This window comes from Panthera tigris, chromosome B3, assembly GCF_018350195.1.
Source record: "Panthera tigris isolate Pti1 chromosome B3, P.tigris_Pti1_mat1.1, whole genome shotgun sequence".
Classification (NCBI taxonomy): domain Eukaryota; kingdom Metazoa; phylum Chordata; class Mammalia; order Carnivora; family Felidae; genus Panthera; species Panthera tigris.
The window spans coordinates 58,145,486-58,170,918 of NC_056665.1; the positions used below are offsets into that span (position 1 = coordinate 58,145,486).

The 25,433-nt window shown below is 39.2% G+C and overlaps 1 protein-coding gene across 3 annotated transcripts; it reads right to left on the minus strand.

Moving 5' to 3' along the window:
• Positions 1 to 2,356: 2,356 nt before the first annotated feature.
• On the minus strand, positions 2,357 to 21,394 carry SPATA5L1 (spermatogenesis associated 5 like 1). 3 transcript variants are annotated; one of them, XM_042988948.1, is made up of 8 exons: positions 19,992 to 21,394; positions 18,352 to 18,537; positions 13,272 to 13,430; positions 10,190 to 10,399; positions 9,482 to 9,674; positions 5,487 to 5,617; positions 4,174 to 4,299; positions 2,357 to 2,643 (listed from the first exon to the last, which is right to left on the minus strand). In XM_042988948.1, the coding sequence occupies exons 1-8, from the start codon at positions 21,084 to 21,086 to the stop codon at positions 2,476 to 2,478; spliced, it is 2,268 nt and encodes a 755-aa protein (XP_042844882.1). In that variant the 5' UTR covers positions 21,087 to 21,394; the 3' UTR covers positions 2,357 to 2,475. The 3 variants fall into 3 exon arrangements, with proteins under 3 accessions (XP_042844882.1, XP_042844881.1, XP_042844883.1); XM_042988947.1 differs by having other exon boundaries at positions 5,487 to 5,621; positions 9,450 to 9,674; XM_042988949.1 differs by lacking the exons at positions 2,357 to 2,643; positions 4,174 to 4,299 and having other exon boundaries at positions 5,493 to 5,617; positions 9,450 to 9,674.
• Positions 21,395 to 25,433: the final 4,039 nt, after the last annotated feature.

The following is a 25,433-nucleotide window of genomic DNA, read 5'->3' on the forward strand; positions in this document are numbered from 1 at the left end:
TTGAGAAGTTACCATTACAATTTAAAAAGACATTTTCAAATCAAAACTCAGTCTCTACAATGTGCAGGTACTACATTTCCAGTCTGGACACTAGAAACTTTTTCTAGGGAAAACAAGGAGTCCATAGCTAGAGTCTGAGTTAAGGGCCAAGATGTCTCAGGACTAGGATGGTGAAGCCTTAATGGCTGCCTTATCCCATAAAACCAGTAGCTGAGAGATAACATGAATGAATTGTCAGAATTCTAATAAGGTTTCTGGGTGTCTTCCCTACTATTCAAAAGGGGTCAGTTTGTTAGAATAATTTTAATTGCATTCTATTTTATGCCTATAAATAAGACCGGTCTTTTAATTATTCCCAAGTAGTGAGGTTTTGCTTAATCAACAGACCTGGTTCCAGTCAGAAATAGGAAACTTTCAGGGCACTTGGGTGGCTCAGTTGGTTGGACGGCTGACTGTGGCTTGGGTCATGAACTCATGGTTTGTGAGTTCAAGCCCTCGCATCAGGCTCTGTGCTGACAGCTCTGAGCTTGCTTCGGATCCCATCTCCCTCCCTCTCTCTCTCAAAAATAACTTAACATTAAAACAAAACAAAACAAAACAAAACAGGGGCACCTGGGTGGCTCAGTCGGTTAAGTGTCGACTCTCAATTTCAGTTCAGCACATCATCTCCTGGTTCGTAGTTCAAACCCCAAGCACGGAGCCTGCCTGGGATTCTTTCTCTCTTCTCTCTGCCCCTCCCCTGCTCATGCTCTTTCCCTCTCTCTCAAAATAAATACACATTAAAAATTAAAAAAAAAAAAAATAGGAAACTTCCCGACATTTATAACTCGCATGTGTCACGCACTATGCTCTCCAGTACCCTACACTTGTTTTGAAGCACGTCTTCATTGTGCTTAATTCACTGCATGGTTTGTCTGAGGTCTGTGCTCACAGCTGGCTACAGCGGCATGTCCATCTCATCCGTTTACACTCCAGCATCTCGTATGGCACCTCCTTGGTGAAGAAAGGCTCAGTAAGATGCTTACCAGACAGACACTGTTAGGTGAGAAAAACAAGAGCTATACCATGCATTTTTGGTTTTAAAAAAAAGATCTACACAGGCATAAGGGGCTAAAAGGTTAAATATCCAAGTATTTTCTTTGTGTTTATCTGTATTTTCTAACATTCTATTACTTTTGTAGTAAAAGGAAATAAAAACATACATATCACTAGCTCCTTAAAAATTGTTTAGGATTGCAAAAGGAAAATTACAGCTGTACGTGGAGAAATTGGACAATCCTGTGAACAAGTGATCAAAATCAACACCACCAATATGAGTAGACTCACGTGCCTCCAGCTGTGATCTCTGAGAACACAGCACTTATGCAGTGCACCACTGGTGATGCATAGCCTGAATCTAGATGCAAAAGCAGGCAAACACAAATCAGAAGCCAGTGGTTCTATTAAGTAGTTAGTCTGTACTCCTTAAAAAATGTCAAGGTCTAGAAAGACTGAGGAACTGTTACAAATCTAAAGAGGTTAAAGATACATGATAACTAAATGCAATGTATGATCTGAGACTGGATCCTGTAACTAGAAAAACATTACTGTGGAGACCATAGATGAAATTTATTAGATTAAAATATTGTATCCATGTTAAATTTCCTGAGCTTGATAAATACACCATGGTTACATAATAAATAATCACATTTGTAAGAAATATCCACTGAAGGGGCGCCTGGCTAGCTCCGTTGGTGGAGCATGAGACTCAATCTCAGGGCTTTGAGTTCGAGCCCCATGTTGGGTGAAGAGATTACTTAAAAATAAAATCCTAAAAAATGTACACTGAAGTACCAAGGGGTAAAGGGGCATGATACATGAAATCTATTCTTAAATAGTTCTGAAAAATACTGTGTTTATGTATATATAAAAAAGGAGAAAGTAAATACGGCAAAATGTTAAAAATTGGTGAATCTGGTTTAAGAGAACATAAGAGTTCTTGGTACAATTCTTGCAACTTTCCTATAAGCAACCAACCCGGGGTGCTTGGGTGGCTCAGTTGGTTGAGATCTGACTCCTGATTTTGGCTTAGGTCACGATCTAAGTGTTTGTGAGTTTGAGCCCTAGGTTGGGCTCTGCACTGGCAGATGGAGCCTGCTTGGGATCCTCTGTCTTCCTTTCTCTTTACGCCTCCCCTGCTCACTCACTCTCTCTCTCTCTCAAAAATAAATAAAACTTAAAAAAAAAAAAAAAACCAACCCCAAACAAACAAAAGCAACCACCATCCCCATTACAAAAATCAACATACATATACTCTCTTCCCAAATTATGGTATTTTCATATACTTTTTAGAAATAAGATGAACTTTAGCTTATCAGGTGCTTATCCCTTTTATTTACAGGAAATGATACACACAAACTCTAAAAATGCGAAGTTGCAAATCATAGAGCAAGTTCACAGTCCAATTAATCCTTGAGCAGGGATGTAACGTAATTTTTAAAAATCCTCTAAGTTAGATAATCCTTGTTCCTGAAATAAGTTTTCATATAAAGTCAAGTCCGCGTGACTTAAGGACGGTTTTATAGACTTCAGTGATTTCAGAAAGTGCTCTTGTTTCACTGTGGTTGCGTCTAGTCCATTTTCTTGCAGAGCCAGCAAGGCAGCCTATAAGAGACAAACAATAGGAAGTAATTAATGTGCTTCATTTTTTACAATTTATGGCAATACTTCAAAACCTAAGTGTAAAAACCTCAGTCCCACTTCTCAGAATTCCAATACTCATGACCAAATATTAAAAAGTTAAATACGGTGTTTAAAAGTTGTCTCAATAGATCATCATTTCTTCTACATTAAACTCTAGCCTTAAATGGGAAAAAAGAAAATGCAAGTTGTAATAATAATATATACACTATGAGCCCATAAAAATATTTACAGATGAGAGACTATCTCCCTGACCTCAGAGTAGTTTGTTTTTTTTTTTTTTAAGTTTATTTATTTTGAGAGACAGTATGTGCACATGAGTGGGGTAGGGAGAGAGAGGGAGACAGAGAATCCCAAGCAGGCTCCACACTGTCAGTGCAGAGCTGATGCGGGGCTCAAACTCATGAACCACGAGATCATGACCTGAGCCAAAATCAAGAGTCAGATGTTTAACTGATTGAGCCACCCAGGTACCCCAGAGTAGGGGTTTTTAAATAGGACACAGCACTGATCATAAAGGAAAAGGTCAAACACATACTCTATAACATAGCAATTCTCTCTATAAGTATATACAGACACATACACAAGATTGTTCATAGCAGCACAATTTATAAAAAAAAGTCGTAACCCAAACATTCAAAAGAATGAACACAGTATATTCATAAACCATAAAGTGATGGGCATGCACAAACTACTGTTATGCACAAAATCACAGATGAATTTCACAAACATAATCCTGAGTTAAAGAAGCAGACATAAAAGTGTACAGTATGGTCCTATTTTTATAAAGTTCAAAAATATGCAGACTAATCTCCAGTGCTGGAAGTCAGAAGAGTACTTCCCTTTTGGGAGAGAGATTGAGAAAGCCCCAAGCGAAGCTTCTGGGGTATTGATAATGTTCTCTTTCTTGGTAGTTACACAGTGTGTTCATTTTATGTTAATTCAGTGAACCATATCCTTATGGTCTGTGCATTTTCCTGAACAGTATATTTAATAAAAGGTTATGGAAAAGGAAACACCTACGATGGCTTCTTTTGCTCTCAAAATAAAGTCTAAATCCCTTAAAGTGGCTTACAAGGACCTGTGTGATCTGGCCATTGTCCATCTCCTCAATAAAGGCATGTTATCTCTTACTCCAGTCGTCCGCACATTTTCTCCCCTCCCTTAGCCTGGTCAATGGTCTCACCATCCTTCCAATCTCAGTTTACACAAGAGAGCCTTCTCTGATGCCCCCAAGTCTGGTTCAGTCCCACAACACCCTGAACTTCCTGATTCACCACATATTTTCAGTTGCCAACTGAGTACTACAATTTGCCTCTCTGCAACTCGCCATGCACCTGTAAGCTCTGGAAGGGAAGGGCAGTGGCCACATCTGTTTCACCTTCCACAGTGCCCACCACATAGCAGTCTTTCAGTAAATGCTACCAAGTGAATGAAGATCTGAATAAATGAAGAAATGTTCTCAACCATATGTTCCTTCACTAATTAACTTACTTCTTTGCAAAGGTTTCCAAGATCAGCACCAGAGAAAAAACAGGTTTCTGCTGCTAGGTTTTCTAAGGAAACATCGGGTCCCATTGGCATGTTTTTGGTATAGACTTTCAAAATAGAAAGCCTGCCCTGGAACAAAATTAAAAGTAATATGTTTATAATCTTATAACATTTATGTGTGACACAAAGCTAGATTAAAATATTTCAAGGGAGTGTTTCCTGTCATACTACAGAGAAAGTGTTATGTATATTTTAATGATGAAACAATAAGAAAGAATCACTTCTGAAGAGATAAGAAAGAGTACCTCATCAATGGCTCATATGACAGTGGTAAAAATAATGACATGAAAAATTTCTAATACTTTTATAATCATTTTTAAAATAGCTGATTGTAGGGCGCCTGGGTGGCGCAGTCGGTTAAGCGTCCGACTTCAGCCAGGTCACGATCTCGCGGTCCGTGAGTTCGAGCCCCGCGTCAGGCTCTGGGCTGATGGCTCGGAGCCTGGAGCCTGTTTCCGATTCTGTGTCTCCCTCTCTCTCTGCCCCTCCCCCGTTCATGCTCTGTCTCTCTCTGTCCCAAAAATAAATAAAAAACGTTGAAAAAAAAAAATTTAAAAAAAAAAAATAAATAAAATAAAATAAAATAAAATAAAATAGCTGATTGTAGATATATTTCTTTAAGAGACATGATGAATCCCCTCTTTTGGGTACAAATAGTGTTATCAGACATGGATTAAGAAGGAAACACATGACTTATCCAGACATAATTTAAAAATAAACAGATATTTAAATATTTATTTATTTATTTTTTTTAGGAAGGGAGGAAAAAATTCATTCTTTGTCGTTAGTCTCTCCCTATCGGTGGCTGTGGATGTTAAGGGCAAAAGATTTACTGATTCTTTGACTATGGATACATTGTGTAATCACTCTAATGGCAGATTTTCCCACTGTAAAATAAGGATACAGATACAAATATTCTCCAGACATTTTAGGATTCCTCCATTCTAGTTGTAAAATAATGTTGAGTATACCTAATAAGCTTGATATTTTGAGTCTGCCACAATAATGAAATAAGGCAACTACTTTTAACTTTTAGGCTTATGTTTCTCTGAAAATATGCCCAGAGTATCCAGCAAAAGCAGATCAAAATTATGACTTTATGAAGGGCCACCAGGCGAGGAAGAATGCAGAGCCCAGTGTAAGACACACACCAGGTACATATATATCCAGTTTGGGATTCAATGCTGCCAGGCTCCTTACAGCTCCAACACTGATGTATTAAGAATCCTAACATAGAGTAAAACATGTACAATTACCTCTTCATCTGGAGGTGGAATATAAATAATCTTATCTAATCTTCCAGGTCGTAATAAGGCATCATCTAATACATCAGGTCTATTTGTTGCAGCAACAATCATGACATTTCTATTAAAAACTTCTTGCAACTCTGAGGGAAAATACACAACACAAAAGTAATGTCAATAAGTTGTTCGTTATTACATTTTTAAGAAATATAGATAAGAAGGGTCCATTTATTTTTAAATAAGCATATCCTTTTCTTGGGACGGGAACGCTTATACCCCCTTCTTGATCTCAAGGTATGCAAATACAAATTATTAACCAAAGAACTACCTTCTGTGTGTGGTGAAAGAACTGGCCAATCCTGGGGGACATCTCTCCATGTGAGAACCAATGGAAAGCCTACACCACAGCAGAGAACACCTACTGAATGTACCTGAGCCCCAGTGAATGATTGGTAGATGACTTGAAAAGACAAAGCATATGACTAACAGGTAGAGATGTATGGCTATGAAACACCCTGGCTCTAATGTCCTGGAAGATGGAGATTTACTTTACTTTTTATTTATTTTTCTTTCCAGAGGCAGAAATATGACAACATAAGCTGCAGATGGGTAAATCCTAGATGAAGGTAAGAAATACCGAAAAGCAGTCAGGGCAAGGCCTTGCATTCAAATTGAATGCTAAGCATTCAAAATTGTTTGTTGAGAGTTCAAAAAGTCCAGGACCTGATGGCTTCAAAGGGGTATTCTACCAAACATTTAAAGAAGAGTTAATACCTGTTCTTCTCAAACTATTCTCTTCTCAAACTAGAAGAAGAAGGAAAACTTCCAAATTCATTCTTTGAGGCCAGCATTACCCTGATACCAAAACCAGATAAAGATACCACAATAAAAGAGAACTAAAGGCCAGTATCTCTGATGTACATGAATGCAAAAATCCTCAACAAAATATTAGCAAACTGAATCCAACAATATATTAAAAAAAATCATTCACTACGATCAAGTGGGATTTACTCCTGGGATGCAAGGGTGGTTCAATATTCTCAGATCAATCAATGTGATACATCAATAGAGAAAGGACAAGAACCATATGATCCTCTCAATAGATGCACAAAAAGCAACTGACAAAGTACAACATCCATTCATGATAAAAACCCTCAACAAAATAGGTTTAGAGGGAACACACCCCAACATAATAAAGTCCATATATGAAAAACCCACAGCTAACATCATACTCAGTGATAAAAAAAAAACTGAGAGCTTTCCCCTAAGGTCTCAAGAACAGGACAGAGATGTCCACTCTCAACTACTTTTATTCAACACTGGACTAAAAGTCCTAACCACAGCAATCAGACAACAAAAAGAAACAAAGGCACCAAAAATGGCAAGGAGGAAGTAAAACTTTCACTATTTGCAGATGACATGATACTATATTAAGAAAATCCAAAAGACTCCGCCGAAAGACTGCTAGAACTGATAAATGAATGCAGTAAGGTTGCAGGATACTCAATGTACAGAAATCCATTGCATTTCTATACACTAATAATGAAACAGCAGAAAGAGAAATTTAAAAAACAATCCCATTTACAACTGCAGCAAAAATAATAAAATACCGAGGAATTAAACTTAACGAAGGAGGTGAAAGCCCTGTGTACTCTGAAAATTATAAAACACTGATGAAAGAAACTGAAGAATGAAAAGACATCCCATGCTCATGGATTGGAAGAACAAACATTGTTAAAATGTCTATACTACCCAGCAATCTGCAGATTTAATGCAATCTCTATCAAAATACCAACAGCACTTGCCATAGAACTAGAACAAGAATGTTAAAATTTGTATGGAACTACAAAAGACCCCAAAGTAACCTTGAAAAAGAAAAACAAAGATGGAAGCATCATAATTCCAGATTTCAAGTTACACTACAAAGCTGTAGTAATCTAAACAGTATGGTACTGATGGTATTGGCACAAAAATAGACACATAGATCAATAAAACAGAATAGAAAGCCCAGAAACAAATTCACAATTATATGGTGCCTTTGCCTCAACAAAGGAGGCAAGAATATGCAATGGGAAAAAGACAGTCTCTTCAACAAATGGTGTTGGAAAAACTGGACAGCTACATGCAAAAGAATGAAACTGGACTATTTTCTTACACCATACAGAAAAATAAACTCAAAATGAATTAAGGACTTAATTGTGAGACCTGAAACCATAAAAATCCTTAAAGAGAGCACAGGCAGTAATTTCTCTGCATCAGCTGTAACGACATTTTTCTTGTCTCCTGAGGCAAGGGAAACAAGCTTTCAGAGACAAAGCACAAGTGGAGAAGAAGCAGAGAGAGAAGGAGACACAGAATCTGAAGCAGGCTCTAGGCTCTGAGCTGTCAGCACAGAGCCCGACACTGGGCTGGAACCCACAAACCATGAGATCACGACCTGAGCCAAAGCTGGACACTTGGGGTGCCTGGGTGGCTCAGTCGATTGAGCTTCCGACTTCGGCTCAGGTCATGATCTCATGGTCCGTGAGTTCGAGCCCTGCGCAGAGCTCTGTGCTGACAGCTCAGAGCCTGGAGCCTGCTTCAGATTCTGTGTCTCCCTCTCTCTGCCCCTCCCCCACTCGTGCGCGCGTGTTCTCTCTCTCTCTCTCTCTCAAAAATTAATAAACCTTAACAAAAATTAAAAAAAAAAAAAGTTGGACACTTAACCTACTGAGCCACCCAGGCACCCCTACTGTAGCATCATACAATAGCCAAATTACAGAAGCTGCCCAAGTATCCACTGATAGATGAATGGATAAAGAAGATATGGTATATATACAGTGGAATATTATTCAGCCATAAAAAAGAATGAAGTCCTGCCATTTGCAACAACATGAATGACTCTAGAGAGTATAACGCTAAGTGAAATAAGCCAGAGAAAGACAAATACCATATGATCTCACTCATATGTGGAATTTAAGAAACAAAACAAATGGACACAGGTAAAAAAAAAAAAGAGAGAAACAAACCAAAAAACAGACTCTTAACTATAGAAAACAGAGGGGAGGGGAGGCAGGGTGGGTGGTGAAATAGGTGATGGGGATTAAAGAGTAATCATGATGAGCACTGAGTAATACATGGAATTGTTGAATCACCAAATTGTATACCTGAAACTAGTATAACACTATATGTTAACTACACTGGAATTAAAACATTTTTTTTCTTTTTAATTGAACTGAATAATCAGAGTAGTTCACTATTAATGTGATCTCTCAAAGTAGTGAATTCCCTGTATCTGCAAAATTTTAGCAGAGGTGAGTGAACACCTGTCAGATGCTGTAGAAGGAATTCCTGTGTTACAAGAAAATTTGATTAGAAAATCTCATGGGTCCCTTCAGATTCTAGTGTCATATATTTCTCAAGAGCTATAAGACTCTCCGGTGGAATGATTTTTCAACTGGGAAACAAGTAAAAACAAGGAAAGAATAAAAGAAAACGGATCTGTTGGGTAATTTAAGGGTATCAAACTCTATCTAGGAAGAGACTCAGAAAGGGAAGAAGGGGCTTCTGAAGGTCATTTTAATTTCATTATAAGCAGGGAAACCCATTCCTCAAGAAAATCGGAAGTTGTGAATTACTAAGATCATTGGTAATAACAATGTTTTGTTTTGTTTCATATAAAAACTTTTAGAAAGGGATGAACACTGGTTCTTCAGGATATAAAAATAAGAATAAACTCCTTTTCTATGCAATATGTAACGTTAGGTTTCTAAATCTCAGGAAAAATAAAATTCACATTCATATATATTTAAGATAACTTATAAAATTTATCTCATCTTTTCTAGCCAAATCACAATTTTTAGCAGCTCTGTAAACATCCAGCCAAACTGAAATTACATAATTCCTTCTATGAGATGAATCCACATAGGGAAAGCTAGTGTATATGCACTGTATTTAATATTGGCCTGGGTTTTGTATATTCTGGCTAATAAATACCTCTTCGTTTTTTCTCAGCTCCTTGTATTTACCCTGTTGATCTGATTTACTTCCTCTTCTCTCTGTAGTCTTCAGTCCTACACCATCTAATTCATTCAGGAGAACAGAAAGAACACGCTCTTGAACATTACATTCTGTTTTGCTGATGGATCGAGAGCCCAAGATTGAATCAATTTCATCCAAAAACACAATTGCTGGAGTATTTGCTCTTGCTTGTCGAAATACCTTTTGTTGGGAAAATAAAATTATTGAAAAGCTATACATTACTCAGTATTCAAGTGAGTATATGCTTTATGTATTACTACTTATAATTTTTAAAATGTAAAAAGAAGAGGAAGATGCTACATGTTTAAGAATTGGGGAATGAATAAATAGAACAAGAAAGAATGGAGTATTATGTACAGGTTAAAAATCATATTTTCAAAACATTTAATACTATGGAGTTTTAAAAATGATGATTTTAGAAAATCGTGATAAAGATATAATCTGCCCTCAAGTTTAAAACAAAAGCAAAAAAATAAAGGAAATTCACCAAAACGTTAACAGTAGGTAGAGATTACAAAGGATTTCTTACCTAACACTTTCCTATATTTCCTAAATTTTCTATAAACAAATATACATAACTTTTCTAGTTGAAAAAAAGGCCAGTAATATTTTTAATAACTAAGGTTTATCCTTAGGGCATATCATGAAAATTCAAAAAGACACTTAACTATATGGGAGAAAATAAACAAACAAACCTGAGACAAGACTTTTTCTGAATCTCCAACAAAAGGAGAAAAGAGATCAGCTCCACTCACTGAAACAAAAGAGCAATGACAGCTTGTGGCCAGGGCCCTCACCAGGGTGGTTTTAGCACATCCAGGGGGACCATACAGGAGAACTCCCTTTGGCTGTGTCAGGCCCATCCTGACAAATTCCCGAGGGAATTTTAGAGGCCACTCAATACTCTGTAAGTACACAAAAAGAGACAATTGTTTTAGTATAATGATAAAACATCATATGATCCAGTAAATTCAAGTGTTCACTCAACAATTCTCAGGTACCTGTTATGAGCTGGAAATGCAGTCTACTCTCCACATAGCAACCAGTGATCTTATAACCTAAGTCAGGTCACATCATTTCCTGCTTCAAATCCTACGGTGACTTCCCATCAGAATTAGAATAAAAGCCACATCTGAACTCCTTCCTACCACTCCTTCCTATTACAAGGCCTTATGCAGCCTGTTTCTCAAACACCCCAGTTTGTTCCCATCTCAGGGCCTTTGTTTGCTATTCTTTCTCTGCCTGAACACTCCTTCAAAATCTGTGTGACTATCCCTCATCATTCAGTCTCAGCTCAAATGTCATTTCCTTGGAGAGGTCTTCCCTAACTACTTTAATTAAAGCAGACCCCACCCCCATCCCCGCCCGCCAATCTATTCTACTGCCCATCTTTTACTTTGGGAGCACTTACTCATTCACTATCTGAAATTATTATTTTTCCATGTTGGGTTTGTCATTCTGCTCTGCTAGAATGTAAATAAAGTTTACCACTTAAATTCCCATACCTAGAATGACACCTTCACAAAGTAAACATTCTACAAATGTTAACTAAATAGTAAACAAGTCCCCATTACCTCTGAGTATGTGGTTTTATTGTCATCATACTTTTATAGATGCAGAAGCTCAGACTTACAACAGTGAAGTAATTCACCCAGGTCTTATTTCTAGTGAGGCAGCAGAACTAAGGCTGTCCCCCTCCCCCACCCCCCCACCAGGCAATGTAAATCAGGAAGTGCAAACTCTTAACTACTGATGTATTGTCTTTCTATTAAAAAAGGATAAGATCCCCGTAGCAAGGGAACTCAGATTTTAGTTGGGGAGGCAGGCTTGTAAACTAACAATGAGGCCAGAAAAGGGCATTCCACCGGAAGGAACAATACACACAGAGACACTTGAAACTCTTATTCATCCCAACAGTAAGTAGTAACAGAAAGGAGAATAGGGGAAGCAAGGAGTAATGGAATGAAAGTGGAAGTAGGAGTCAGATTGTGTTAAGCCTTGAAAGTTTTAGTCAGCACTGAGGAAGCAGGATGGAGAATGGACTGGAAAGAAATAAACAGAAGCAGGGTGACCAGTTAGAAGTCTCTTGCAATAATTCTGACTACAAAAATAGTAAGGCTGGATGTGTCACAGGCACTGGAAGGGATAGATTTGAAACATAAAATTAACTCTTTTATGCAGGGACCATGTTTCTCTGTCTCTCTCTTTTTTTTTTTTTTAATGTTTTTATTTATTTCTGAGAGAGGAAGGAGACAGAATGTGAGCTGGGGAGGGGTAGAGAGAGAGAGAGGGAGGCACAGAACCTGAGGAGGCTCCAGGTTCCAGGCTCCACGCTGTCAGCCCAGAGCCCAATGCGGGGCTTGAACTTGCGAATCCTGAGATCATGATCTGAGCCTGAAGTCAGGTGCTTAACTGACTGAGCCACTCAGGCGCCCCTGCAGGGACTATGTTCTAAATCCAAAGGGGAACTTACGTGCACGTATGGCACGACCCCTGCATTTAGAAGACAGGTTTCTGACTTAGGAGATGGGTTGCTGGCTTTATTCACAGAGGTAGAGAATCCAGGTGTGGAGGGTGGGTTGATTAGCTGAGCTATGGATGTCCTGAGTTTGAGATTCCTGGAAGTTACCTGGTAGGCAGACAGCTAAGTAGCTCTGATGATCGAAAGAACTATCTGTGTTGGATATAAAGATTTTTGAGTTAACAGTTTTCAGGGGACAGCTAAAGCCCTGGATATTGAGATCATGGACTCACAGAATGCAAAAAGAGGATTCCTAGGAGCTTGGAGTACTAACACTTATGGCAACATTAAGGAATGGAATGTTCAGAAAGGCAAGAAAGCTTAACATCTCAAAGCTAAAGAAATAGTGTTCGCAACAGGAAGTGTGGCTGATCTCTCACGCACTTTGTGAAGATTAAATGAGACAATGCATGTAAAAAATTAGGGAATGTTATAAATGCACTGATCCACGGACACAAGGATTCTAGGGTTCACTGTAGACATAGCTTCTAGTTATGATGAATAAATTGTAGTGACACTTATACATCAGTCTTTTGTATGGGGTTAGAGAAATCTAGTTCCTTATGGCAGGATCACCTGAAGGTAAATGAACAAAATTAATTTCTGAAACTGCAGTGCCAGTGAGAGGATCTGGAGAGTTGTGCTCCTTAGCATCCACTGTGAGAACCGTAGCCACCCAGGCCATACTGTGTATTATAACTTTGTGCTTTTATCAGTCCCAGGGCAAACTCGGGCCTGTAAACTAAAAATCTGTGTTTGTACCACCCACAAACTAAGAACCACTCTTACATTTTTAAATGCTTGAAAAGAAAATCAGAAGAATATTTTGTGACGTGTGACAATTATGATTTCAGTGTCCATAAAAAAAGTTCCATCAGAATGCAAGTAGTGATTACATATTGTCTTTGGCTGCTCTCATGCCATGAATACCGAGTTGAGTGGTTGCAATAAAGACTGTATGGCCCACCAAACCTGAAATGTTTACTCTCTGGCCCTCTACAGAAAAAGTCTGCTCACTCCATTCTAGATTATACAGTCTTTAAAGAAAACAACAAACAAGAGAAGGGTGAGGTAGGAAAATACGATGAATGGTATGTGACACCTATAGAAGCCCAGTTAAACAAGGACTGAGAAGTAACCCTTGGATTCAGATGTTCGGATGGCATTAGTTTCAGCAAGTGCAGTTTGTCTTCATCACAAAAGTGTTACACTTAAACTCTACCATTCTACTGGCGCAAGCAAACTCTCTCAATCACCTGTTTTAACTTCAGTTTTACATCTTCGAGGCCACCAATCTGCTCCCAGCCAACAGGCTTGATGTCCATCAGTCCAATGACACTTCGAAAGGATGAGGGTTGAATCTTTTTAAAAGCTTCAAGGAAGTCTGCTTCATCGATAGTCGGGTTGTCCTGGTTCTGAAGAAATATGCCCCAAAAAGCAAAATCAGACCAAAAATTACAGGGCCTTTTTGTGATACAGGAGCACAGTTTCTTCTTTTTTTTTTTTTTAAACCTTCTTTTGATTTATAAATCTATTTTGCTATCATTATAAAGAATCCTACACACACAATACAAAAAAAATGAACAGTCTCCTCTCCTCTCCCAGCTCTCCCCACTACATCTCTAGAGGAAGTCAACCACTTTCTGTGTATGCCACTAGTATGTTTTATGACGGTAAGGACACATACATCTTTTCAAACAGATATATAAATGGGACCCCACTGTACAAATTAACCTACACTTTTGTGCCACTTATGTTAGAAATCTTTTCTATCAATTAATATAGTTCAACCTCACTCTTTCTGACACCATTGTATGAGTGTACCATAATTCAACTGCATCTTTCTGTTGAATGTTAGGTTGTTTCCAGTATTTTGTTATTAAAAACAAAGCTACAGCTGAAAGTGCTTGTGCACATGTTCAAGTATTTTATATAATTTCCTCCAAGTAGAATTACTGGATTTAAGAGTATGCACATTTATGATTTTGACAGGTATTATCACACTGCTCTCAAAGCTGTCCAATAATATAAAGCTGTTCTTCCCATACCTCTCCAGCACTGTAGATCACCAAACTTTTAAATTTCTGCCAATGTGATAGAGGAAATCGTAACCACTATTGTGTTCATTAAATTTCTTCAATCAAGAGTGAGGTAGAGGGAATGATGGAATTAGAAGGTTAGCTATTTTGCAACCATTTAAAGTAAAGGCTATTGGGGCAAGAATCATCTATGGGTACAAAAAAGGGGAGGGAAGTATGCCAAGGAGCACGATCTCAAAGGGTCTCTTCACAGATTTATTAGTTACAAAGGGAAACACACCACGATACAGTGGAGAAACTGGACAAAACTTGGACTGGCTAATCACCTCAATCACCGATGAGAGACATCACCAACGAGGGGCACGCAGACATCCTGTGCCTTCATGTGTATTACCCTAAGGACACACTATCACTTATGGAGTATTCCAAATGGGCATGCATAACCTGAACCTGACTATGAACAAATATTAGACAAACCCAAATTGAAAAACATTTTATAAAATCACTGACCTAAAATGTCAATGTAAAATGTGTCATTTAAAAAAGCTAAGGGAGTACTGGAGATTAAAAGAAACTAAAAACTAAATGCAATATGTTAACCTGAACAAGATCCTGTACTGGAGGGGAAAAAATGCTAAGATGATTGAAACAACTACCAAAATAAGAATATGGCCTGTAGATTTGATAACGTTTTGTATCCATGTTAAATTTCATGAATATAATGATTATACATAATCATATTGTGGTCACGTATAGAGACATACTTGTTCTTAGGAAATAGATAACTAATGGGATATGATGCATGCAACCCATCCTCAATTGATTCAGAAAAAATAAGTAATATGTATACACATATACAATTAGAGACAGAGAAGGAGAGAGAGAATGATAAAGCTAATTTGGCAAAATGTTAAAAATTGGTGAATTTGGATGGAGGGTTTAGCAGGAGTTCTCTATTTTGCAACTTTCCTTAAAGTTTTTAATTATTTCAAAATAAAAAGTTAAAAAATAACTGAAAGAGACTAATTTTTAAAGAAAGTAAAGTTGAGGATTTTTCACGTTTATTGGCTGCTTGTAATCCTTTTACTGTCTCCTACCTGTTCATATTTTATTATCCATTTTCTCTTAGATTGTTGGTCTTACTGATCTGTGAGAATTCTTTCTATATCAAGGTAATTGGTCTTTTTGTCATAGGCCAAAGTATTTTTTCCCAGTCTGTCTTTTGTCTTGTCTTTGTTTATATATTGTTTTGCCATCCCCAAATCGTCAAATTAGTAAACCATTTCCTTTTTGGCATTAGGTTTTATGTTATGCTTAGAAAGGCCACCTTCACTTTAAGATTACATTGTGGAGAATCTTTCTTGCAATTTCCTTGATCATTCTAGTGAAACAGATTTTTTGTTACAGTTAAAAACTGCTTATATTTATAATATCTATTTGTAATATCTGTACTATATTTAAGATTTACCCTCATATCAAATTCTGAACACTTAGTTGTCAAAAAATTCCCATTTTCTTTCTTTTAAAAAATTTTTTTTTAACATTTATTTATTTCTGAGACAGAGAGAGACAGAGCATGAATGGGGGAGGGTCAGAGAGAGAAGGAGACCCAGAATCTGAAACAGGCTCCAGGCTCTGAGCTGTCAGCACAGAGCCCGACGCGGGGCTCGAACCCACGGACCGCGAGATCATGACCTGAGCTGAAGTCGGAGGCTTAACCGACTGAGCCACCCAGGCGCCCCAAAAATTCCCATTTTCAACAAGAAACTATTCTATCCCATTTATATAAGATTATATAAGTACATACATATATAGAAAGAGAGAGAGAGAGAAAGCTATTCTCAACAATGTTCCTAAAAATTAGAATCTCTGGGAGGTGAGATTTCATGCAATTTTTACTTTCTTTATAATATTTTTATTTTGTTTAATTTCTCACAAAGAAAACTATTAAATAATTTTTTTAATAGTTTTTTTTCCTAATTGGCTAGGAGTATTAGATATTGGGTACCTGAATTATTTTTTTAATGTTAATTTATTTTTGAAAGAGAGAAAGACACACAGAACACAAACAGAGGAGGGGCAGAGAGAGAGGGAGACACAGAATCTGAAACAGGTTCCAGGCTCTGAGCTGTCAGCACAGAGCCCGACATAGGGCTCAAACCCATGAACTGTGAGATCATGACCTAAGCCACCCAGGCACCCCCTAACTAATTTTTAAGTAACACTAACTAAGATCACTTATATGTATATTATCTCACTTGATTCTAATAACCCTTTTAGGCAGATAAAATTCTTTCCCCTGTGTGTGTATATATTAAACTCTATTTCAAACCCTTTAATGGGATTACTTCACAAAAAGCTGAACAAACTTCAGTGCACCCCTTGTCTGTCCTGGTATAGATGGAGGCAGCAGTAGCCCCTCAGCTGCCAGAGGGGTAAAGAAGAAAAAGGTGAAGCCAGTACCTTCCCAGATGCCTCTGTCCCTTCTTCCTTTTTGCCTTTCTTCCTTCCACTTCCCCTGGTTGTTTATGAACTCAGCCATCACCTGTGGTAGCTATGCCTGGGAAGGCCCCTCCTGAAGTAGCAGCTGGCTGGTCCACCTAAGCCAGGGTGTTTAAGGTCAAACGTGGAACTTCAAAGCAGAGGGAATCCTAAATGTAAATCTCCCTTCCCAAACCCTGGTGCTCTCATGCTCCCTTCAAAAGGCATATATTCTCACACCTCTATGCATGAGAAGTGTCATTAAGTCTTCAAGCAGTTTTGGTTCTAAACCCAGAAGAAGAGAACTTATAAGTTCACATAACTCCTTCCCACCTTCAGAGTACATGTAAAAATAAATGGAAATGAGGAAGGATGTAAATTATATAGGTAAAAAGGTTTTCCAAACCTTGGCTGATAAATCATCCTTTTATAATTTAAACAAACTAAAAACTGGTTTTTAAAAATTACAAGATTAAAGGCAATTTTAATGTTATAATAGTTACAATAGAGATCAAAAACTTTGTCCTAGAATCCTCAGGGTGCTGAAATTAATTTTTTTCTGAAGGGGTTTAGGGATTAATGACTACTTATTACATACAAAGTGAAGAGATTTTTCAATCCATAGTGTTGAAAACTATTATATTTAAAGCTAACATCTTAAATATTTTAAAGAAAAGTAGTCATGAATTAAAGATTTCAATGTCAAAGACAAGTTTAGAGAAAAATTCCAGGTGCCCAATCTTCTCCTGGGTTAGAAAAGTTTACTTTCAAAAAAAAAAAAAAAAAAGAAAAGAAAAGTTTATTTTCCCTACAAAATATTTATTAATAAGGAAAAAAACAGATGGAATGGGAACACAGTATTTCTGTGACCCTTCTGCCAAAAATGCAAAAACTGAATCCAATCATGAGGAAACATCAGTGAAACCCAAATCAAGGAATACTCTATAGAAAAAATAACCTGTAGTCTTAATAAGTTAGCCATAAAAGACTAAAAATGGTTCTAGGTTAAAGAATATTAAGAAATCAGGATAACTAAATGCAATGTGTAATCTTGGATTACTATTTTTTTTCCTTTTTAAATTTCTGCTAGAAAGGAAATTAATAGGATAGAGTCAAATTTGGATAAGGTCTACAGAGATTATACAAAAGTATCATGTCAGTGTTAATTTCCTCATGTTGATAATTATACTGTGGTTCAAGTCTTTGTTTTTAGAAAATATATACTTAAGATTTTAAGGTTAAAGGGACATCATGGCTGCAGTACATTCTCAAATGTTTCACACACACACTAGACATATATATATCATATATATGACATATATATGAAGAGAAATATATATGTACGTACATACATATAAAAACACAGAAGAGAGAAGGATAAAGCAAAACTGGAAAAATGCTACATTTGGAGAATCCAGGTAAAGCACATACAGAAATTGTTTGTACTGTTTTTGCAACTTTTCTCTAAGTCTGAAATTGCTTCAAAATAAACAAAACCAAAAATTAAAAAGAAATACATTTGATTCTTCTGGGGGCCACGCTATCTTTTCCCTAGCTGCTCTGGGCTTCTGCACTAGGCGGTTCCTTTGGCAATGAGGGAAAATGTCCTGGTAGACCTGGAAGACTCAGCCCTCTATCCCCACCTTCAGTCTTATGCTATTCCCATGGAGCGGAGATGTAGAAATACAGGTAAGAAATAACTGTGGAAGGTATCAAAAGTTCCAAAAAAATGTACTTACCACTTGTTTAATCCCAAATTAATTTGCTATATTAATGAAAAGGCCAACATACACAGTCATAAATCAGTGCTTCCTACCTTCTTACTATGAAGGAGAGCGTGCAGGGCAGCTTCTCTACAAAGTGCAGTCAAGTCCGCACCAACGTAACCAACTGTCATTTCTGCAAGGAGGCTCAAATCGACTTGACTGGAGATGGGCATCTTTGCGGTAATCACCTGGAGTATTGCCTTTCTTTGTTTAAGTGTGGGAGTCCCAATGACAACCTATATGCAAAGCAAAAAAAGAGAAATTAAAGCTTACACATATCCTCTCAAAGGTGTATACTTACTGAGCAAATTTGGAACTACAACTATGTACTCTTAAGGATGCCATAGATTCTGAATATATTAAAATCCTAATTTTCCAGAGGAGTAACACTGGCTGGATAGTTGCACAATGAAAATTACATACAGATCTTCCTCACCTTAAGATGGGGTTACATCCCAATAAATGCATCGTAAGTTGGAATTACAGTAAGTGGATAATGCATTTAATATACCTAACGTACTGAACATCACAGCTTAGCCTAGCCTACTTAAATATGCTCAGAGCACTTACATTATCAGCCAGTGGTTCGGCGAAATCATCTAGCACAAAACCTATTTTACAATAAAGTTTTGAGTATCTCATACAATTTATTGAATACTGTATGAAAGTGAAAAACAGAATGTTTGGATGAGTACAAAACGGTTGTCAACGTGTCAGCTGTTTACCCTCATGATGTCGCGGCTGCCCAGCATCACAAGAGAGCATTTTACAGTATATTGCTAGCCTGGCAAAAGATCAAAATTCAAAATACGTTTCCTACTGAATGACTATGGCATTCACACCACCATAAAATCAGAGGCCCTCTGTATGTCATTTAACAACATTTTGTTATTTTTTACAACTTCCCAAGTTCTACCAGCCAGGGGTGCAACAGTAAACCAGATAGTCTAGGTCCCTGCCCTTACGGATTTTATTCAGGAGACAAGTACTAGATGATGCAAAAAAGAAACAAATGTGCTCAAGTTCTGCACAGATTAAGCTAAAAGTGTGCAATTATCATCTGTCTCTTTAGATTCCTAACACAAAGTTCAAATATCACTTAAATTAACCACTATTCAAACTATTTAATCAGGAATCAATTTGAGACTAAAGCTTGTAAAATAGTTCAGCTTTTGAGTACTCAATCTTTCTGGCAACTCAGGGAGCAATTGTGGGTGATTTCTCACTTGTGGGTCAGGATGCTGGTGTCCTGACAAGGAATGAATAAGTCCAGAAGAATTAATGCCTGCTTTGATTTAGTTCTTCCCCGACTTCTCCCTTTTTATTTCAACACACTCATTTCTTGAAGCTATCCTAATTTTAATTCTCATTCCAAATCCATAAGAGTTGAATACACTTATAGCTGAACTAGTTCCCTAAAAAATTAACATTACTGGTGGTACTCATCTTCAGGACCCGCACAACAAAACTCATCCCTAAAGGCCACCTTGCTTCTCAATTTGACACGGGAAAAACAGGTCCCGGCTCACAGATCACACAAGGATAGAGAACAGGTTCTCAGCACCACACAAAGCCCCACTCCAGCCTCACCGACTGCCAACCTAAGTGGCAACCGCCTAGGGGAAGCCAATCAAGGCCAGAAGAGGCCGAGGTTCCAGGAACAGAGGTCTGACTGGCCCCGCCTATTTACCTCTCGGTCAAATCTCCCCGGTCTGCGTAGCGCTGGGTCTAGAGCGTCCGGCCGGTTGGTGGATGCCACGACCACCACCTCGCGGTCCCCACTGATGCCGTCTAGCAGCGTCAACACCTGGGCCACCACTCGGCTCTCGGGGGCTCGGTGTGGGCCGCCCCGCCGGGGACACAGGGCGTCCAACTCGTCCAGGAAGAGGAGGGTGGGTCTGCAGCTGGCCAGCTCCCGCGCGCGCCGGAACACCTGCCTGACGTTCTCCTCGGTCTCCCCGGGCCGGGTGCCCTGTAGCGCGGGGGCGCTCACTGCCAGCAGCTCCGCGCCCGCTTCCCGGACCACCGCCCGCACTAGCTGAGTCTTGCCCACTCCGGGGGGACCCGCCAGGAGCACCCCGCGAGGCACTGCCAGCCCCAGGGCCGCCAAGGTGCGAGGGTAGCGGAGCGGCAGGCTGAGGAGCTCCCGCAGCGAGTCGGCCGCCTCCGAAAGGCCCCCCAAGGGCACCTCGGGCCGCGGCTCCGCTTCCGACGGAGGCACCCCGCTGAGACTGATGCGGGTGCGAGGAGTGACTAGCCCGGCCGGATCCGGGCTGGGCGCCCCGCTGACGATGTGCAGCGCGGCTACAGGACCCGGGGCGCCCGGCGGAGCGGTCACCACGTGGCCCCGGGAGACAGGTCGGTTCCTGAGAAGCTCCTGCGCCACCTCCAGCACCGCGGCTGGATTCGAGGCACCGGGCGCGCCCGCCCCCTCCCGCAACACCGGCCACACACTGAGGTGCCGCAGCGACGGGCAGGACACCAGGCGGAGGCTGCTTAAGCGGAGATTCCCCCGGAACACTGAAGCCTCCACGGCCGCCCCGGGGCTCGCGCACTGCGGATCCAATTGCACAAAGCCGTCTGCTCCGTCCCGTCGCAGCCAGGCGGTGCAGACGCAGGAGCCGCCGTCAGGCAGAGAGATCTTCACCGCCGAGCCCAAGTGCGCGCCCAAGGCGCGGAGGGCGGCCGGGCCCAAGCGACAGCGCTGAGTGCCCCTGTCCTTAGCGTCTAAGGGTAGCACCTTTAAGAGCGGCTCTTCAGGAAGGGGACCTGAGTCCGGAGCCATTGCCCACAGAGAAACTCAAGCCGAGGAAAGTGGGATAGGAATTCCACCCGGCCTGGGAAAGCGGGAACACCCCGCTCTTCGGCCGGAAACAGGTGACGCGCATGCGTCAGTGATGGCCCTCAGTTGCCAGTCCCTGAGCGGAAGCGGAAAGGGCCAATCGGAATTTAGACTGTGCTGTGGCTGTCGGTGTTGTGGTGTTGGATTTAACAAAACTCAGTGGCCCATTCCAGAACTTTAAGGAAAAGGCTTTAGTTATGGGTGTCTGGGAGGCTGCGTAAGCTAGCTTCAGTAGGCCATTAAGCATATATATATATATATATATATATATATATATATATATATATATACACACACCGGTGACTTAGAGAGTCCCCCGCATAGCATGCTCTCCCTGGCTCTCAGAGCCGAACATCACCACCAGTACTTTTGGGCTATCATCTTAGAGGCTGTATTTTGTGAAAAAACCTCAACTGTCCTGGTGGGCAAAATATTTTGGAGTGCTCTGGTGCTAATATCTAAGGTGACTTAGAGTAGCTGAGAAAAACTTGGCACCTCTGATGAATGTGGATTCTAACGTGTTCTGAAGATCCAGGCATGCCCCTCCTACGGAAAAGCACCAGGATTGCAAAAGAGAAGCACAGGGTAGCATTTTAAATCCCCAGGATAGAGAAAAGAAGGAAAACCAGGCCATCTAACCTATTTGTGGCACACCAATACATTCTGTTCAGATTCCTTACTCCTGTAGGGAGCAAGGGCAGGCTGGGTAAACTGTACCACAATGGCACACTGATTATTTTGAATTAAAGCTACTTGGGGCAAGGACACTCAGGCTCTCTTCTGTATCCCTGAAAGCAGGAAATAAACCTCCCATGTGAAAGGTAGTAAGAAGTAGGAACTTAAAAACTGAGAAAGGTGTAGAAATAAACCTTGTTGCTTTTTTACTAATCTACTACCTCAGCCCAAATTCTACTTAGAATTCATTACTAATTAAAGCTTCCAGGGCGCCTGGATGGCTCAGTCAGTTAAGCATCAGACTCTTGGTTTTGGCTCAGGGCATGATCTCACAATTTGAGTTCAATCCCCACATTGGGCTCGGTGCTGAATGCACGGAGCCTGCTTGGGATCTGTCTCCTCTCTGTCCCTCCCTCTTTCCCTCCTCTGCTCATGCTCTATCTCTTTCTTTCAAAATAAAAAAAAACAAAAAACAAAAAAAACTCCCAAGCATTTTTTAGATCCTGTCAATTCCTCACAAATTTATTGTCTCTTTGTCTAAGAAGCATAAAAACTGCCTGCATTGGTCATTTCTTTATGTCTCAATTTCATTATTGGGTCTCTGCATACGTAACAATAAAACTTTGGGTTTTCTCCCCTTCTTAATTGGTCTTGTGTAAATTTAATTCTTAGTCTAGCAGAAAGATCTTGAAAGGCAGAGAGAGAATGCTCCTTCCTTACACTTCTCTGAATGTTCTTTGACAACAATTATAAACTCTTCTGTTCATGTGTTTATTGTCTTCTTGGTGCACAGCAGTACTAAGGCCTGTATTAGAGATGATGGTGGTCTACATCATTAAGACTGCTGCCTGCTCTTCTCTTCCCACTGTTCCTCTCCCTTCCACATAGTGGATTACTCTTTTTTTTAACTTAAAAATTTTTTTAGAATTTATTTTAATTCCAGTATATTTAACATACAGTGTTATATTAGTTTCAGGTGTACAATATAGTAATGCAACAATCCTATATATTAGTGCTTATCATTATCAAGATAAGTGTACACTTGAATCTCCTTCACCTGTTTTATCCATCCTCTCACCCATCTCCCCTCTGATAACCATCTGTTTGTTCTCTATAGTTAAGAGTTTGTTTTGGGGGGTTGTCTTTTTTTCCCTTTGTTCATTTGTTTCTTAAATTCCAATATGAGTGAAATCATATGGTATTTGTCTTTCTCTGACTTATCTTGCTTAGCATTATAGTCTCTAGCTCCATCCATGTTGTTGCAAATGGCAGGGTTTCATTCTTTTTATGGCTGAATATTCCATTGTACATATGTACCGCATCTTCTTTATCCATTTATCAATGGACACTTGGGTTGCTTCCATAATTTAGCTATTATAAATAAGGCTTCAGTATACATAGGGGGTACATATATCCTTTCAAATTAGTGTTTTCATATTCTTTGGGTAAATACCCAGTAGAGTCATTACTGAATCAGAGGGTAGTTCTATTTTTAATTTTTTGAGGAACCACCACAGTGGCTGCACCAGTTTACATCCCCACCAACAGTGCATGAAGGTTCCATTTTCTCCACATCTTCACCAACACTTGTTGTTTATTGTGGTTTTTTTTAATTTTTAATATTTATTTATTTTTGAGAGAGAGAGAGTGTGAGCAAGGGAGGGACAGAGAGAGAGAGAGAGAGAGAGAGAGAGAGAGAAAGGGAGACACAGAATCTGAAACAGTCCCCAGGCTCTGAGCTGTCAGCACAGAGCCCAATGTGGGGCTTGAACCAATAACCATGAGATCATGACCTGAGCCAAAGTCGGATGCTTCACCAACTGAGCCACCCAGGCGCCCCTCTTGTGTTTTTTATTTTAGCCATTCAGACAGTTGTGAGGTGATATCTCATTGTGATTTTGGTTTACATTTCCCTGATGATGAGTGATGTTGAGCATCTTTTCATGTGTCGGTTCGTCATCTATAGGTCTTCTTTGATAAAATGTTTATTCATGTCTTTTGCCCATTTTTAATTGGATTATTATTATTTATTTATTATTATTTTTTTTTTTTTGGTGTTGAGTTGTATAAACTCTTTATATATTTTGGATACTAACCCTTTATTGGATATGTTATTTGCAAATATCTTTTCCCATTCAGTAGAGAGTTGCCTTTTAGTTTTGTTGATTGTTTCCTTTGCTGTGCAGAAGCTTTTTATTTTGATGTAGTCCCAATCAAACGTAGTTTATTTTTGCTTTTGTTTCCCTTGCTTTAGAGACATATCTAGAAAGATGTTGTTATGGCCAATGTCAGAGAAATTACTGGCTGTGCTCTCTTTAAGGATTTTTATGGTTTCAGGTCTCACATTTAGGTCCTTAATCCATTTGGAGTTTATTTTTGTGTATGGTGTAAGAAACTGGTCCAGTTTCATTCTTTTACATGTAACTGTCCAGTTTTCCCCACACAATTTGTTGAAGACAAAATTTCCCATTGCATATTCTTGCCTCCTTTGTTGAATATTAATCGACCATATAATTATGAATTTGTTTCTGGGTTTTCTATTCTGTTCTATTGATCTATGTGTCCATTTTTGTGCCAGTACCATATTGTTTTGATTACCACAGCTTTGTAGTATAACTTAAAATCTGGAATTGTGATACCTCCAGTTTTGTTTTTCTTTGGCTTTGGCTATTCAGGGTCTTTTGTGGTTCCATACAAATTTTAGGATTGTTCTAGTTCTGTGAAAAAGTGCTGTTGGTATTTTGATAGGGACTGCATTAAATGTGTAGATTGTTTTGGGTAGTATGGACATTAGCAGTATTTGTTCTAGATTATTATTCTTCCTCTGTATCAGCTAGAATACATTTCCTATCCTTTTAAATTCTGCTCAGGAAAAAGGGCTCCAGATCTTTCAAGGTCAAGAAAATATGCTTTGTTTTTATCTTACTCACATCTCTCTACCTCTATTTTTTCCACTTCATTGCACCCCAAACTTATTTTATTACAAAACTGAGATTGCAGACAGAGTGCGTAAGTCACTGGGGGCTGGTGGGTTTCTTTCTGCTAATACAAATAATCTATTATGGACTTTCTAGAAATTTCTTCTCAATAGAAAGTACTGTGAGATCTGGGATCTTAAGACCAATGCCAGTTCCCTTTATTCTACTCAAACCTCAGGGCAGACACTATGACTGACTTCTAGATTCCACATTCACGTATTTGGTCTCCTGCTGTATGTTTCCAGCTCCAGTGCTGGAACAACTTAAAAGGAATCAGGAAATAGCATACCTAGGAGAGGTTCTGAACTGGATAAGTCACCCATTACATACCATTTTCTTCTTTTTCTTAATCTCATTGCCTGTTTGGAGAACAAAGACTCCAAAGTAAGACTTGTCAAGAAAAGTTTTGTATTTTCTGAAATAAAAAGCCAGTATTTTCACTGACCCCTGTAGGGGTGAATATAATGCCCATCAAGTTATTCTATCACAGATGTTCTTTTATTCTGGTCCCAAGAAGCTTTGAAGATAAAAAAAAAAAAAAAAAAAAAAAAAGGCGGGGGGAGAAGACTTAATGAGAAAATGATAACTGTCTTAAATATGTGAAGGGCTGTCATATAAAAGAGTTGCTAGATTTATA